Source organism: Vanessa atalanta, chromosome 16 (genome assembly GCF_905147765.1).
Source record: "Vanessa atalanta chromosome 16, ilVanAtal1.2, whole genome shotgun sequence".
Classification (NCBI taxonomy): domain Eukaryota; kingdom Metazoa; phylum Arthropoda; class Insecta; order Lepidoptera; family Nymphalidae; genus Vanessa; species Vanessa atalanta.
Window position 1 is genome coordinate 7,755,098 of NC_061886.1, and position 17,978 is coordinate 7,773,075.

The 17,978-nt window shown below is 32.7% G+C and overlaps 1 protein-coding gene across 1 annotated transcript; it reads right to left on the minus strand.

Annotated features, from left to right (window-relative positions):
- Positions 1-371: 371 nt before the first annotated feature.
- Positions 372-2,644, minus strand: LOC125069756 (peptidyl-prolyl cis-trans isomerase sig-7). The gene has a single exon (XM_047679325.1). It carries the CDS (start codon positions 2,527-2,529, stop codon positions 589-591), a length of 1,941 nt encoding a protein of 646 aa, XP_047535281.1. The 5' UTR covers positions 2,530-2,644; the 3' UTR covers positions 372-588.
- Between the last annotated feature and the right edge of the window lie 15,334 nt (positions 2,645-17,978).

The following is a 17,978-nucleotide window of genomic DNA, read 5'->3' on the forward strand; positions in this document are numbered from 1 at the left end:
AGGATTTGTTTGTTTGTAATAGATAAAATCTGTATTTGTTGGATCGATTTTCCAGCAATAATATTTTATTTTAATTCAGTAACAATAAGACAGTTACAAACCAAAATAACTGCGAATAAATCCGCAGGCACTGCTAGTATAATTTTAAAATAAAAATGAATGAGTAAATAAATATATAACTAATAAATTGAATAAACCGTACTAAAACAGAAATAAATTAAATTATATAACGATACTAAAATTAAAATAAAATTCAGTAAATACAGATCAGTTGTATTTTAATTAGAAGAAAAATATACACAAATAAATAAGTTTAAATATACCTACCTTAAATTTGAATATAGTAATAATAAAAATTAAATTTAAATGAAGGTTTTTATCAAATGTCAAACAATAAGAAGTGTTTATAATTGATTTACTATGTTAAAAAACAAAAGACAATAAGATACAGCCGGCTAAACAGCAACTAAAACAACATATTTTAAAATACGAAATAGGTAGGATGAAAGCACAACAGAAAAAATGTATTAAAGCTATTTTATTGTACTGAATTATAATACAAAATTTAAATAGCAAGATTAAAAAATCCTATAATTTCTTTTTAGTCTTTCTCCCTGTCTTTTTGGTATTACTCTTACGTTTTTTTTTAGAATGTTTACTATCAGAACTTGAGCTAGTATCACTTGAATCTGAGCTACTTGATGAACTACTGTTACTGCTTGTTTCACTGCTGCTGCTTGATGTTGAACGCTTTCTTCTTTTCTTCTTTAATTTCTTTTTCTTCTTATCATTATCACTCGAAGAACTAGATTCACTACTAGATGAGCTAGTTTCTGATGAATCAGATGATGAAGTGGAATGCTTACGCTTCTTTGTACTGTGCTTTTTAATTACCTTTTTATCACTCTTATTATCTTTTTTGTTTTTAATCGCAGGTGATGGTGTTTTTGATTGGTCATTATCAACTTTATTTTTTTCATCCCTATATTCTCGGTTAGTTTGTTTATGCTTTTCTTCATTATTTGAGTGTCTATGTTTAGGTTCCATCCTGTGTGAATTGTGACTACTGGTTGAATTTTTATCATATTTCTTATCATTATGTTTTCTATAGTCTGATTTGTCATTATATCGCCTTGGTGATTTGCTACTTTCCCTCCTATCATTATAATTAGATGAGAATCTTGATTTATGAGAACTAGAGTGATTATTTTTATGATTATCATACTTATTTGAGTCTCTATATTTATTGTCTCTAATTTGTGCATTTTCTTTGGAATATCTATCATTTCCTCTTTCTGAAGCCCTATCCCGAGAATAATCCTGTCTAGATCTACTCCTACTTCTATCTCTATGCTGCTTATGATTGTTCCTATCTCTGTCATATCTCCCACCCCTGTCTCTTTTATTCTCTCTTTTATCATGATGTCTTTCTTGTATTGCATGATCCTCTATTCTGTATCTTTTATCTGTATGTCTTTCTCTATGTTTTACTTCATTTTTAGGTTGAGGCATATTTGTATCATCATCAAAATATTGTACACCTCTTCCCTTACCTAACCATCTCATTTTAGAAACAGATTGTGAAAAGTCAACATGAATCCGTCTATCATCAATTAAGACATTATCCATTTTGAAATAAGCATCTTCACAGGATTTTTTATTTTCAAATTCTATAAAAGCATATTGTAAGGAATTCCCCGTTTTTTTATCTCTAATTACTTCACAACTTACTATTGTACCAAAACGACTAAATATTATTTCTAGATCTTCATCAGTTGTGACAGGATTCAGTTTACAAACAAACAATACATTCTCTGGTGGAGCAATTTCAGCATCAGGCAAGTCACCAACAATCTCTAATATTGTAGCTCGAGCTTTGGCTTCCTTTTCTTCAATCATTTCTTGTATTTCTTCAGCACTTTTACCTTGGGTTTCATCAATTTCTTCATCAGGGGCTATTCTTCCACCTTTTAGACGTTCTGCACTTGGAGACGGAGATCTTGATGGGGCTCTTAAGCCAGGTGGGTCATTGAAAGGATCTTCTAATACAACTGTATGGGTGATTCTTACATCTCTATATGGACGGTGAGACTCATCACAAATTACTTCATTGAGTTTAGTTAATACTTCATGCCCTTCTGTTACTTCTCCTATCACACAATGAGTTCCATCTAATGAATCTAAATCTGGTGCAAGTGTAATAAAAAATTGAGAACCTATCATCATGTCATCAGTACCTACCATAGATAGTAAGCCAGCTCCAGTGTGTCTAATTTTAGGCATTTTTTCTCCTGAAAAAAATCTTTTTTGAGGCCCTTCTAATATACCCCATATTGACTGCCCGCCAGATCCTTCACCACTGGGGTCCCCTGTTTGGGCAATAAAGCCGCTTCGTATGGTATGAAATAGGTTGTAATTGTAGTATTTCATCTTGCAAAGCTTTAAAAAGTTTAAACATGTTACAGGTCGTTGATCTAAATACAAATCGACAGTTATATCTCCCAGTGTAGTTTCAATCACAACCGCCATTATAATTTGTATAGTGAACTGAAATGCATTCAATTATTACCACTTTACATTAAAATTATACCTTATTTACTTCTTGTAAAACTCAAATAGGTTGACACATCATCCTTAACCTAAAATCTTGTTTGACGTTTCATTTCCATAGTCGACTTGGCCTTGATTGACTTTAAGCATTCAAACAGATAATATATAACCAAATTATACATTTGTAAATGAAACATTTTTAGTTTAATAAATTAAAATTATCAAAAAGATTTTTTATTGAATGTTTTGTTATTTAATGAATGTTTATTTATTTTCGTTATATAATTTTACCTTCAAATATTCCTCAACGCCATCTAACGCAGAAAGTGCAAAGTTTGTATACGTAGAATAAAACTTTATTTTATTTCAATGGAAGTTGCTAGATGGCGTTTTAATGTTTAATTATATTGCTAATAATGTGAAAATCCATATTTATACCACTTGATTCCCTGCTCCAGAAGGTTTATTATTTGTTTTACACCTGACAATATTTAGTCTATAATATACCTACATATTTTAATTTATTAAAATAACATTAAATTATTCATGTTATCTAAAGATAGAATAAATATTTAATTTTATATAAGAATAAAATGCGTAATATAATTATATTTAAAAAATGCTATGTTAATTATAAAAATATAAAAGCAACCTGATCAAAGTATTTAAAAAAAATTAACATCCTGTTAATGTCTAACTCCTGAGCAAAGCCTCCTCTACTCCTGAAAACTTGAAAATTATTCCATCATGCGGGTTAGTGACACATGTAGCAGACATTTGACACATGTAGGTATCCTTAAGATGTTTTCCTTCACCTAACTGTACTTTATCATGAAGATCAAAAATTAGATATTGTATTTTTTATTATTGGCTTTCCGTTTATTTTAGGTCGACGTAGAGTCGATGTTGTATAAAAGGAATTAGCATACCTTTGCATTGGCTGATTGGGTGGTTCCCTGCTACCTTACAGGTGCTTGAGGCGCAAATATACTACATTACTGAATACAAATACCCAAAAAAGCCTAAGGTACTCGGTATTCGACAACCACACGTTAAACTGACACACGAAAAAGTTTATAATAAATAAAACATTTATTTCAATAATAAGTAATATAATTGTAATTAAAAATGAAATACAAAGTCCCGTCGAGTTATATTTGTACTAGAGGTTGATATTATTCAGTGTTTTGATTGGAGCAACTTTAAGTGTATTTAAGTGTAATTTGAATTTAAGTGACTGCTGAGCATAGCCCTGAACTTATTCCACCACCCTTTTACCCACCCCATGTAAGTTACCTCACAATGTTTGCCTTCGCTGAGCACGAGATGAATTATAAACAAGAATGTAGTATAACAGTAAGTAATGTTCTATTAAAATTTACGTGTGTTGTTATCTGGACCATTACGGCTTCTGTGCTGATCTGCACTAGGGTAATTAGTAGAATAAGTCTGCTAATACAGAAGAGTCTAAATGTATTATTATTATAATAACAAAGGAATAAATAATTAAGCCACGGTAATTATTGGCGCAAAAGACACAATATCTTAGTTCTAATGGTTAGCGACGCATAGACGGCTTAAGGAATGGTAAATATGAATTGCCGCAAAAGCTTGTAGTGACTAGTGACCACTTATCAGAGGATAGCCAGCAGTGTGTCAGGCTACCTACATATATTAGGATTAATTATAAATGAAATGTTTTTTGTAATACTCATGCATCTTCGTTTAATTCTAAGCATTAGATTTAAAACTTCACTCTCACAGACATTGCCCAAAGCGAGTTGTGCATATAATTCAATTGTGTTTTTAAAAAGGATAAATAATTATATAAAGGCCAGTACAAATCAGTACCTGCGACAGAAGTGAAATCTTTTACACTAAAAAAAGAAACCAGTCAAGCTTAGTAGGTACATAGGTGTAAAACCTTCTTTCTGTATACAACCTTGAAATTTTACTTCTATTGCGAAAAATAAATATTGCTAACAGTAATTTATCACGTGCCTATTATTTTGATCATAAAACCTTTCTCTTACTGGAATTATGTTTCGTATATTTGTTGGGGCTGTTACATTTTATAACGAGTCATGAGTTTATAAATTGAGCTCTTAGAAATTTCCAATATCAAGGTGTCGGTCGCAGCCTATGCAATTGGCTGTATACTCACGTTTCTAGAAAATCTAATAAAGGCCGTTTCGTTCACCCTCCTTCCGCTCTCACCCCTAATAAAGTGAGTATTGAAAATTTACCAACCATTCTTCGAGGGATATAAGGTTAGACTGCTATAAATGGCGATTTCACTAAAATTGAACGTGAAGCAACCTACACCTTTTTGGATGTTTTTATGGATTGGAAAGTTCATACAAATTTGTACTGTAGTAAATATTTTTTTTTACGATCCGTAGTGTATTGTTAAATTTTTATTTTGTATTTTATTCAACTAGGCTCTTACAAGAAGGTACTTTTAAATCGTCATTTTAATAATCTACCACCGATCTGATTGTTAATTACAAATATTGTTATTATTATTTAAATTGTTAGGAATTGTGCTTTTTATAAAAAACGTGTTATGGTTCCATTTTTTAAAGATCCACTAACGAAAGACGAGGCTTAGACAGTCTTGGTCTTGGTCTTGCGCCAGTACTCCTGCTCTTGGTCTTGGTCTTTTTATTGCGTTTTGAGCTAGAGTTAACGTAAAGACCAACCAAATTAATAAATGTCTAATCATTTAATGAGAAATTTGAAAAATCTACTGACACTGAGGTCGGTTCAAACCCCATCTGGGGTTTGAACCCACAATCTAAGCTATCCGTGCCGATGCTCTAACCAACTGAGCTACCTACGGGAGTCAGTCTTAATAAACATTTACATACAATAAGCTTATATGTGCTTAAACTTATTTTTATTTATTTTCACATTATATTTGATATAGTATTTTTGTTGTACCTACTACTTGTTGGTGTTGTCAAATAAATAAATTTACTTATTCAGACTGTGTAAATTCCCCCTTTAACGAAAACGCACTCATAGTAATTTATATCAGTACTTTACGTCTTCCTATTTTTTGCCTATTTTCTTCTTGAAAATTCTATGTTTCGTTTGTTTTCTATGTGTCAACTTCTTGTTCTTTCTTCTTATCTAAATTAAGTCTAGCCGCTCCCTGAAACGACACTCAGCCCTAACTGCAAGATCCAAGAGTCTCGCAGGCTTAGTTCTTGCTCAAAACTTGCACGGTCAGTCTTGGTCATGCTCAAATTAGGCGGTTTTGGTCTTGCAAAAATTCAAGAACAAGACCAAGACTGCAAGACCAAGACCGATTTTGGGCAATATTACCACTAACCAACATTAGAGCAGCAAGGTCGATTAAGCTTCATGCTTATTCTTATTCTCCTCTAGGAGTAGAACATTTACAGGCTGTTTTATTATTATATTTATAATTATTATATAATTTTATTTTTTATATTTTACACTCTCCGTATGTCGGAGACTAGAATTAGCAAGCTGGTTGCTATATATTTTATTAAATGTAATACTATTTTTCATAAGCTTGAAGTATCATGTTTGTAAGAGTAAAATAATATGATAACGTCCAACTTCGGCTGCGTCGGTCAATCTTCATAGAAACTATTGGGGGACCTATTAGTTATAATGGATAAGTTTGTGTTAACACATTTGTACTCTCTAATCTCTGACTCACATAATGTGTTGAGACGTCAAATCCGACATGAAGGGAAGTAGTTCAGGCGCACAACCAATGACTACTTGCTTTCTGAGGCACAGGAGTGTACTCACTTCCAACTTCTAGATGGCGGGTTGGTATTGAGAATTTTTCTATAGAAAATCTAACAAAATTGTACCGACTCGACCTGGCGTTTGAATCCAGGTCCTCGGAATTGTTGACCTCAAACTAGAACAACGAGACCGTCTGTCTGAGGTAAAATAATAGGTATATCTATTATAGGCATATTAAAAAGTATGCCTTAGTAATTATTATCTATTTTTTTTAAATTACTTGGTACAAACAGACAATGTTAAAATGAAAAAGTATTCTTGGTTTTGGTAACTTGCAAAAATAGCCATATTAACTTTTAAAAGGAAGTCAGTAATACTTTTTATCAAACAAATAAATATTTTTATACTTATATATATTTATTTATGACATGAATATACAAAGTTAAAAAATATTATGAATAGTAACGGAAAACTAAAACGCGACTAGGAATATGTATATAACCGCTAAATTTTCTAGTAAAGGTTTCCAAACGCATCCGCCATGACAACATAAACATCGCAGCAATCACCAGTGCAAATGTTTGCTGGCTGAACGTGCTTCACCGCTGCCGTTTACACGCGATTATTATAACACTTTCAACACACTATTTTTTTCTATATTTTTTTTATTTATGACGTTAGAACGAAACTTCAAGGGAATCAAATCAAAGTAGTATAAACAGTATTAAAAAATGCAATATCTGATAAATTATTGAAAATAAATAGTTTTATCGCATGAGCTTGCGTACAATCTCTGTAATATTTAAAGATATTTTACTTCCTGATATCAGTCTTATAATATATACACATTATACACATACATACATATTATAATACAAACCATTTACTCGTCTTACTGTCTGTCTGTCTTATATTCCTCATCAGTAGTTTCTAAATTATTATTTTTTATAATTTTTTAGACGTACGAGCAATTCGACCGAATGATAGGGATCCCACCACCCACACACATAAGCGCCTTCCTTACATCGCCAATGCCCAAATTCAAACCTCGGAAGTTAAGATATCCTTTGTACCTGTAGTTCCTCTGCCTCACTCACTTTTCAAACCGAAACACAACAATACTGAGCGGTAGGTATTTCTTGAGTGACTTGTACCCAGGTGGCTTAATACAATTATTATAATTATAATATTTATCGCCTACAGCAAACTACTAAGTTTATTCCGTGTAAGTAGTCCATGTTTTGAAATTTGAAATTATGCTTTTTGTTTAATTTTTAATCATAAGTAAGCACTTGGATATAAGTGGTTATTACTGAAAGAACGTTAGAAATAGGATAATTTTATATAGATAGGATATATGTATGAATAAATAGGTACGGAGATAAGTACTGTCGCTCCATATAAAAGTAGATGGAGCATTATATTCGACATCGTTGTAACCGATTATCATGAAAGTTCACTCATAAATGTATTTTTCATGGAGATGGTTTAGATACTACATTTTGTATATAAGTCGCTGCAGTTCATCAACTTCTTTACCGTTCAAGCGATTGCGATTGCTTTTAGTGTATATATATGTTCTATGTATACACTAATTGCAATCACGATCTGTCAGTTTTTACCGGTATGATAACAAAGGATAAATGAGGATAACGTTTGAAACTCAAAATGAAAAGTTGTTTGATCATTATCATTTTGATAACTATATTATAAAATACTAGACGTAGCTCCCAGCTTCGCTAGCGTTGTTGGGCATTTTCGTCAGGTTTTTTGTATAAAATAGTAGTAGCCTATTTTATATAATTTGGTACAGCGGTTTGGCCGTGAAACAGCCATATACAGACAGAGTTTTTAATATTAGTATAGATTTTTTGATTATCAAACAAAAACTAAACACAAGTTATGTACTCAACCAAGTATGTATAACTATAAAATTTATACTGTCTCTGTCGTGTAGCTATATAAGCATTTCCATAAAATTATGATCTACATGAAAAAGCAATCAAATCTTGAGCGGGCGTCAAACCAACGCAACAAATAAAACGGGATGTATTTTTAAGAAGCCGGGTCAGGGGTGATGTTTTGTATTTCCATACAAATGTTGCATAATTTAAAAAGGAGATTTTGATGCGCTTTTCGCTTCATAGAACTTGTGTTTTATACGATTCATTAATCTCTGAGAGCATCATAACGACAAATTGTGTGACTTGAAAATGAGTAGTTCTGTTGCGTTTACAAAATTATATCGACGTATCGTAAAAGTTAAAAGTTGAAATGAATAATAAATACTATAAAAAGATAAAAAAAAAATTGAATGCGCAAAATAAGCGTATACTAAATTTCGTATCTGTGTCGGTCTTAAGGAGGTCCCTCTATATCCTGGTCGTAATAAGCTCATCATAATTTATTATAAAACTCTTATCATGACAAAATTTATTGTCATCGATACTAAATCAACATACAAAATTAATCTTTGTACCTAAATTTGGTTTAAGCAAACGACCACGAGTTAAATAAAACTTTTTAATAGATTTACATTTAATGTCATTACTACCTCTATATCTCCAGCTACAGATGGACCGGTGTACATAAAAAGGAAAATGTCATTGTCCCCTTAATATTGACCCAGGAAAAGGCGCAATTTCAATCACAATTCCGAGCGATCATCCGAAACGCACCTGCTGACTACGGACACGTGCCCCGCTAAGAATCTACTTAACGTAAGTGACCCCACTTACTGAATCCCAACTGTGCCATCGGAGACATTTCTATAGCCGGCAATTTCACGTGGACCAGTCGCCATCTGCGACCGACGCCAAAAAATAACATTTCCCAAAAACATTTGCGAAAGAAAGGAAGGGATATTAGTCTCCGCGGGGCAATAATCGAAGCCAATCGGCTCACCAAACGCTCGAACATGACACTTTTTATTTATACTATACGATGATGTTGTAAAATTTATTATTATTACAGGTATACCTGCTAACAGAATCCGATCAGATCAGAAATTCCAATATTTTCCATTTACAGGATAATTATATATTTAAGATTTTTTTTTGGAAATCTTTGTAACATCGCGCCCACTCTGATAAAGAAAGTAAAAAGAATAATGTCTACTAAAAATACTTTCATACATTAAACACTGGTTTTAATAAACATACGTTAAAATGGTACAATTGTATTTTCTAGTGTGCAAGCAAGTCTCGTATAAGAGTAGTGTCAGAAATAACAACACTAATAACATTATAATACGCGTGGGGTGCAATGATGGGTGTTTTAGACAAAGATCGAAAGCGACGAGATTAGATTTTAAAAAGACAAGTGTGCGACAGAGGTGCCACGCGCAATACAATCTTGAAAAAACCGCTACGAGTTTTAGTTAATGTTATATTTTGGAAGTTTACTCAAAAACTAACTACTTATATTTTACAAATAAAATATTACTCTAATAACTATTTTTTTTTTCTTTGAAATTATTTAGGATATCGGTAATTAAGTTGTTCCTTAATAATTAAGTTATCGTTCAAATAAGTTAAATTAGATGTAATAACTTAAAACTCAAAATATGTGTAAAATTGTAGATACTAGATAAATTATGTTCTCTTGCTTAAGAAATAATATATAATATAAAGGCCATGGTGGCCTTAGTGGTCACAAGGTCTGAATCTTAACCGATGATTCTGAGTTAAAACCCGGGGCAATCACCACTGGATTCATGGACATAATTTGTATTTATAATTAATCTCATGCTCGGTGGTGAGGAAAACACCGCGAGAAAATCTGCAGGAGAATCTGCCCCGTGTATCCACTAATTCGCATTGGAGCTCCAAATCTTCTCCACACGAGGGCTTTCCCTTTGTCCAGCAGTGGGAAATTGATAGGCTGTTACTTTACTTTACATAGTATAATAGAAATATGAATCACTATTAGTAGTTATACTATATATATAAACAAAGGTTACATATTTATATTAAAATTAATAAGGCGTGTAATATTAATTAATCCTAAATATAACAATTTCATTCCAAATAACTCTTAGGTATAATGTTCAAAAAACTACCGACTCCAATACAGTCATGGTGTAATTATATCACAAATGCTCGTAAAATGCGTTTCAAAGAAAAGCGGGGCCAATTTCTCCCGCCATTTCCCCTGAATTTTTTCAATACTCGTTCGGGATCATTTAACATTTTTATGTGTAATCTTGCTCGGTGGCGATAAGACAAGAAGATTTTTGCACGATGCTGTTTATTTTATCGGCGACGTTTTACGGCAAACTCTAAACAGATTAAATCTAAAGAGTGGGGTGCTTCGTCTTTCTATTTATTGCCCCGTACTATGTTTTTTTTTTGAAGTACCGCGTACCCATCTCGTTCAAAGTGTAAGCTGAATAAAATAATTAAAATATAAAATCGTACATTTATTCACACGATAGCATTAAACTATAAAGTAAGATTAACAAAAAAAGTACTCATATAAAATTGTCTGTCAAAAAATGTTACTTTTTCATCCCATCTATCATTCTACTTATATTAAAAAAATAGCCAAAAGTTTTAGCAAGATTTTAGTAGCTTTCATTATTAAAATATTTTTTCACATAATTATTAAGAACGGAGACTGTAATAAAACGTAATTACCTTGCGTTTGAAATAAACGTAGGTGCTGAATAAGCTTTAGATTAATGCGGATGCGTACAAATAACCATAGCTCAAGATAACGAAGGTACAACTGCAACACAATTTCTAATATAAGAACAAAGGCAAAAAGTAAACAGCGCGAAAGCAGTTTCAGGCAGATATTAAAGGCATATCTCTCTATTATGAGCGGGAAGTTCTGTAATTTAAGGGCGCGTTCAAAGCCGGCATATGGTGAGCAGTGGAAGGGTTGCTACGAAGAGCAGTGCCTCTATCGATATCGAGTTTAAAAATATATATTTTTTGAAATAATTAATTACGTAAAAAATCATTTGAAGAAAACTCACATTGATAATTAAAATAAAAGTAATGCCTCTCCGTATATATCATTTGAGAAAATATGCATTTCTATATTTCTTATAACAAAAGACATATATTTTTGAAATTAATAAATTTCTAATGTGTTCTATAGATATTTTTTCACGGAGAAAGAAGGTTTGATATGAATATATGAACTTATTTTTGTTCAATAATAGGTCATTTATATGGTGTCATAAAATGGTCTATAATTTGAGGTTTGATGAGGATTTTAAAATGTTTTTAATAGACTAATATCAACAAGATTAGTAATATAAAAATTTCGTAAAATCAACTCAATGTTATTTATTTATTTAATGTGTCTATTTGTTACCTTATCATGGTTAACCACTGTAACGATCGAAATGAAATTTTACATACAGGTAGCGTGGAATTTGGATAAGGGTATAGGCATATAAATTAAGAGATTTACAGGATAATACGTGTCATGATCAACGAGTCACTGGGAACGATTAGTTTAATTTAGGCTATTTGGGTCAAAATTTCACGTTTTATTAATTCTGGATAATTTAATGAGTGCTTAAAGCAAACACCTGAAGTTAGATTAGTGTATTACTTGATAATCTATACTTCTATACTAATATTATAAATGTGAAAGTAACTAACTCTGTCTGTCTGTCTGTCGCTCTTTCACTGCCAAACTAATGAACCGAATTTGATGAAATTTGATATGAAGCAAACTTCAACTTCAAGGAAAGACATAGGCTACTTTTTTACACATAACAACTAACCCCTACAACGTGAGCGAAGCCGCGGGAGACAACTAGTATCGTATATTTTGTTGATTCCTGTGTATGTGTCTGTGCCATATGGAATTCCTTGTTAAGAAATAAAATGTAATATTTTTTATATCTGGAATGCATTAAAAAACCTATGTAGGTATATTAGTTTGTCGATAAGTATAGTCTCATCTCTATTCATTTCTCAGACACAGCTGCAGTACGGTACAGCGCTCGATTATAACTAGCTCAGTGAACTTGCTGAAACACGCACTTATTGAACGTTACGGCAGCAATTAGTATTATTTTTATAAGGAGTGCGGTGAAATCATTATTACGATAAAATCATTTTCCAACTTAAATAATATCATAATATTGTGTTGTAAAATACCATTAGATTCAAATACATATTTTTTAAAGTAATTATAAATTAAAGTAATTATCGTAAATGTATTTCAATAAAACGATATTTGGAAAATTTCAACGACACAAAATAAAACAATTAAAAATCTCAACCACTAAATGCGTCGTAAACAGTTTTAAAATTATTTGTCAGAAAACATAATGTCAGCAAGGAAAGGAAAAGGGTTGGGTCGTGCCCTTTCCCTTTTCTTGACATTTTAAATTGTTTATTTGCGAACAAGTGTCAAGTTATTTATTCAGTAACGTCGGCACTTCCCTCGCGTGTGAGGGAGGTGTTAGCTCTTGTGTTATGAAATCACATGCAGAATATATGATAATTATTTATATGAATATTATGACTCATTGATTGTGTTATACATGAGGTGTATTAAAAAATACTTGGCATTTTCGATGATAAGGCTTGGTGAAAGTTTTGCTGGGTAGGTACCACCCACTCATCATAAATACTACCGCTAAACTGCAATACGTAGTATTGTTGTGTTCTATTTTGAAGGGTGAGTAACCCTTTGTAATAGAAACAAGTGATATAACATATTAGTTTCCAATGTTCGTAGTGTATTGACGATGTAAAAGATAGTATAATAATAATAATTAAAAAAGCGGTTATATGAAAATATATTAAACAAATGAAAATTCAGTGGTAATCACTCGGGTTTGAATCCGCAATCTTCAGTTAAGATTCACTTGTCTAACCAGTGGGCCATCTCGGCTCGTAGCGACTGTATAGCTTGTGTGTGAACAACTATGAATGCATTGGTTCACCAATACATATTGGAATTGCGTGAGGTATTAACCACTCTTAAGATGTCCTACTAATTAATTTAGGCCACGGCGGCCATTGTCAAGCGAAGTACGCAGAATATATTGTAATAAACGAGTGTAAGCGCAAACAGGTACACTCATGATCCAATTGGACGACAAATCAGACATGATTAGAATGATTTCAGGGGCAGGACCAAGGGCTTTACGTATTTTCCGAGACACGGGCTTGTACTCAGTTTAAATCTTCAAGATGTTACTAAGATTATTATGACCGAAACACCTAATAATTTTTTAGTGGCCGAACACGGGATTTGGACTCAGAACCAAGGGATCTCTGCGCTGGATGCGCTTTCATTAGCTAGTAACTATTTTTCCTTTTCTCACGCAATGGAATGGCTGCAGCAGCTGTTGTTATAACGCATTCGCGGTCCCTCCTTTGTTGTGATCCATTCATAGCTCACCTTAGAAGCATCACCGACACGATTGATTGCAGGGAGACGTCTCATCCGACCTCGTGGATCAGGATCTGCCTCTCCACGTTTCATGCAGGCACACCTCTAGCTTGTGCTGCCCAATGTCAGTCAGTGTGCAGGTTTGCGGCACAGTTACTCTCCAAAACAACCATCAGGTCATGTAAGTGGGAAGGTACCGCTTTAGGTCGCCTTCGTCTTATCCAGACTTCGAAGGCTGGCAGGATACCTTACTGACACGATCGCGCCACCAATCGATCAACGATTCGAGCGCACTCGGAGGGCGCGCTTTCACCACTCTGACGGAGTACGTGGGTATGCTGATTGACTCTCGCACCTATATTCGCCAGAAGTAGACTAGCTACTAGACTACTAGCCACTGCGTGGTTGATGCCCTTATTTTTTGTTTGTTCGTTTTGAGTTTGCCCATAATTTACCTTACATACTAGAACATAATAATATATATTTTAAAGATGGCGGTAGTTAGAATACGTAAATGATGGCTTATAGATATAATATTTATCAAATTGTCGTGTAATGTACAACAAAAAAGCGGTGTCTATAATGTCAATGTGTCTACTAGTCTCAAATAGATATATGTCATAATAGATACCAGTAAACGAAATCCTGGTCCTGTTCAGGACAATTTTCTCTGGAAATTTTTCCCAGGTAGGTAAGTAGTAATAAAGCTAAATACATACATACAAGTATAGTTATACAAAATATAAAATTGAAGTATGTAGTACTTAACGATCATTGTTTAACGTAAGTGTACATAGTTAAACACTGATTTATATCTTTAAGACATCATTGTTTCTACATTTGATAATTTTAATATTATTATTAAGTATGTTCAATTAATCGCTCTCTTAAAATCATTAAAGTCTTAAATATCTTAAAAAATACTTGAACTAAGCCGACATTTTACTAAAGTAAAAAGCAATTGTTCTTTAATCTTAACTACTTAATAAAATCTGCCTATTACAAGTATTAAACATAGTGGCATATAGGTACACAATCATTTCTAGTGTAATTTTAATTAATTAATTAACAATTCGGCATCAAAATCCGTTAAAAGCAATGGTATTACAATACCGCAAATCCGTTTAAAATTTATTATTCATTCAAAACGAAACATTACAAAACCTGAAACACGGACGAGTCACATCCAACTTGAGAGTTGATAGTGTTGACCTCAAAGTGGTCGTAACAGTGACCCGTAACTTGCATGGCGTGGCCACAGGGTGGGGTGAGGTGGTATATCAAAACAAAACGGGCGAGCAATACGGGTGAGACTGGGTGAGTTTGGGTGAGTTCGGTGAGCTAATCACGTGGTCGCGGCTGACAATTTGCAGGTTAGCCGCGGGACCGCTGTTGCGGCGGCCCGTCACGAGGATCTTTGGCGTATAACTATTATGTTGTATTCCATACGCGGCTCCTTGGGAGTACCATACCTTGACCAAAGTTAATGAATTCATATAATACTTTAACAATAAAGTACGCTACCTACGTATCAATATTTTTTTTTAATGTAAGTATATCGTTTCCACAATATTCGATACGATATCGACGTACGATGTCGAACGGGAAACATCGATACGAAAGTGTTATCGGATTTCGATGTGATAATATCGATTCGATACGTCAAATGTATGAATTATGTACTTGCCTTTCACTTTGTCCGCAACGATCTGGATTATCAAATCCGATATACTATATATCGATATTCCGTCGGACTCTCGCGGTCTGTCGTGTGATAAGGTTGGCATGTACGCTCACAGAAAGCTATTCAAAAATTTGGCAAACTCGAAATGCTATCGAATGTTTGTAAAATTCAAACCGATATTATTATTATCGTGTATCGTCTATCCGAAACCGTGAATTATTACGTATCGGCGAATGAAAATACGCTCAGGTATAAATCACTCACATTTCAAATCTATTACGAATGTAATTTATATATGTATATCTAAATGTCTCACTAGTGTCTATAACTATAGTCATTAAAATATGTTGATCCAAGAAAAAAATCTACGTGCATTATTTTATAATACTCAGTATTTTTTTATTATTATGTTATATTATTTTTTTTTAGTATAGGCGATAAAACAATTGAAATTAAGATACATATCTTAATTTAAAAGAGTTTGTATGACGCAGCCTAACGTCTGAAATGAATATCCGACAACTGTCAAAATTGGCGCGCTCGTCTTGAAGATCGCGCAGGCGTGGAAAAGCTAGGAAGCAAGATTCGACGTCTCTGTCTTACCCAACGAGGTCTGCGGGTCGCGGCTAACCTTCGGCGCGAGGTTTGCGGCGGGAAAAATGTGTGTTTCGGTGTGCCGATAGCGGAGCGCCGCATCCCCGCAGCCCCGCCCAGCGGCCCGCACCCGCACCCGCGCCCTCTAACGCGTCTTGAGCCACTTAGTCGCTAAGACAACGCACACACTGCTCTATTCCCTATCTGGGTCATTCGTATGGACTCTTGTTTAAAATAAGGAATACACGTAACGTATGTTTTTGTATACGGTAAGGTTATTTTACAAGCTAGAATTATATTTTCAGCTTCTTTAAATGAAAAGATTGAATACATATTTTAATCAATTTAAGATAAAGTAAGTTATAAGTTTTTCAAAAATAAACAATAGTTGTAATTTTTTTTAACTTCCAAACGATTTTATCAGTTGATTTTGGTATCTATTTCATGAGGTTATTTATATATTTTAGTTTAGGACCGTTAGTTAGTATTATACCGTCAATTATTTAGGAAATTTACCGACAAGTATACCACGATAGTAATGGTATAATGTAAAGTTTTTAATGTGAACACTGTCTTAGTTTTCGGCCAGATATGGAGCCACGAGCTGTCAAAATGGAGTGGGAAAAAAGGCGGGAATGTGGCGCCGCTTTATGTGAAGCTCGTCATTGCGTTAGAACGAGAGACCTTGCATAGTTCACTGGGACAGAGTGAGACGTCGAACACAACGTGGTTTATAAGAAAACCGAAGACGTTGGGCGTGTTTGGCGGGTGGGCGTGTGGGTTTCGACCTCGTAGTTGTGTGTTGTGAATGTGTGAGAGTCCGTAAATACGTGCGGCTATGCGGTTACAGGTGTGTGGGTGTAAGACGACTGGTGTGGGCAAAGAGGTTTCCTTTTGTCCACGATATGACGCCGGCTTGAGGCTTTAGTTATTAAAGTCCGTACTTAAATTTTACGACGATATAAATTTTCATTGTCGGCTTTCTAAAAGGCGCTAAAGGTCTTTAGCGTTACCATATTAATGCAACATATGATTTTATGACCAAATTAAAAAAATATATTCAAATATAATTGACACAAATAATACACCGCTTTTAATTTTATTAAAAAATTTTAAATTGATTTAATGTTCTGTTCAAAAATACAAACAAAACTGGGCATTTTCTTATTTTTTATATTTGCTCGTTTATTAAAAAAAAAAAAACATTTCATTTTTGTATCATTAACTATATCTTAGCGTTTCTTACTTTCTTATGAAATAATTTTCAAATATAAGTAGTTCACATTTTGAACCTGAAACAGTATTTTATCTATTCATAACTATTGTACTCTTTCACTTAATTCTATAAAGATCATATATTATTATGAAAACAAATTAAAATACCGTTGATAAATTAAATTATCATAATTTTATGAGTTCACAAGTTCCACCTATGTTGAAATATCAGCATCAAGCTAAAACAGAATCAATGATAAATAAATATTAAATCAATAAATCATAAATTTTATTGATTAATAATTAATAAATATGTGTTAACACATTTATAAAAAAGCAGTTTTTTTTTCTTATTGGAATGGTTAATTTGCTATCTTAAGTTGATGTCGACGTCATACGACATAGAGTATTATCAGAATTCATTTATTGATTGTAAATATATATAATTGGGTATTTTTTATATTAATATTTTAATATTATTAATATTGTATTTTTTAATTTATTAAAGCATTCTTAAATACTTAAACATGTTATATAACACACACCTATTATATATTTAAAGAGGGAGTATATAATTTCATGGAAATGAGTTGTTTTTATTACATACTATTATTTTTTTGCTATATATTTTATATTGATGTTTTTTTAATTCGAAGCAACAATTATTCCATAGGTCTTAAAATTAGTGAAACTTAATTATGAAATCGTTTTAAATTACATATTTTTTAAAGTTTTCTATATTTTTTATTATATTCTACTATAACGGCAATTAATTTTCTACGTTTAAATAAATACTAGGTTTATTTAAATAAAAATAAGGTAAAATATTACCATATCA

What these genes read in the sequence shown, in the direction of transcription:
- LOC125069756 (XM_047679325.1), bottom strand. Translation starts at nt 2,529, where the DNA reads ATGGCGGTTGTGATTGAAACTACACTGGGAGATATAACTGTCGATTTG.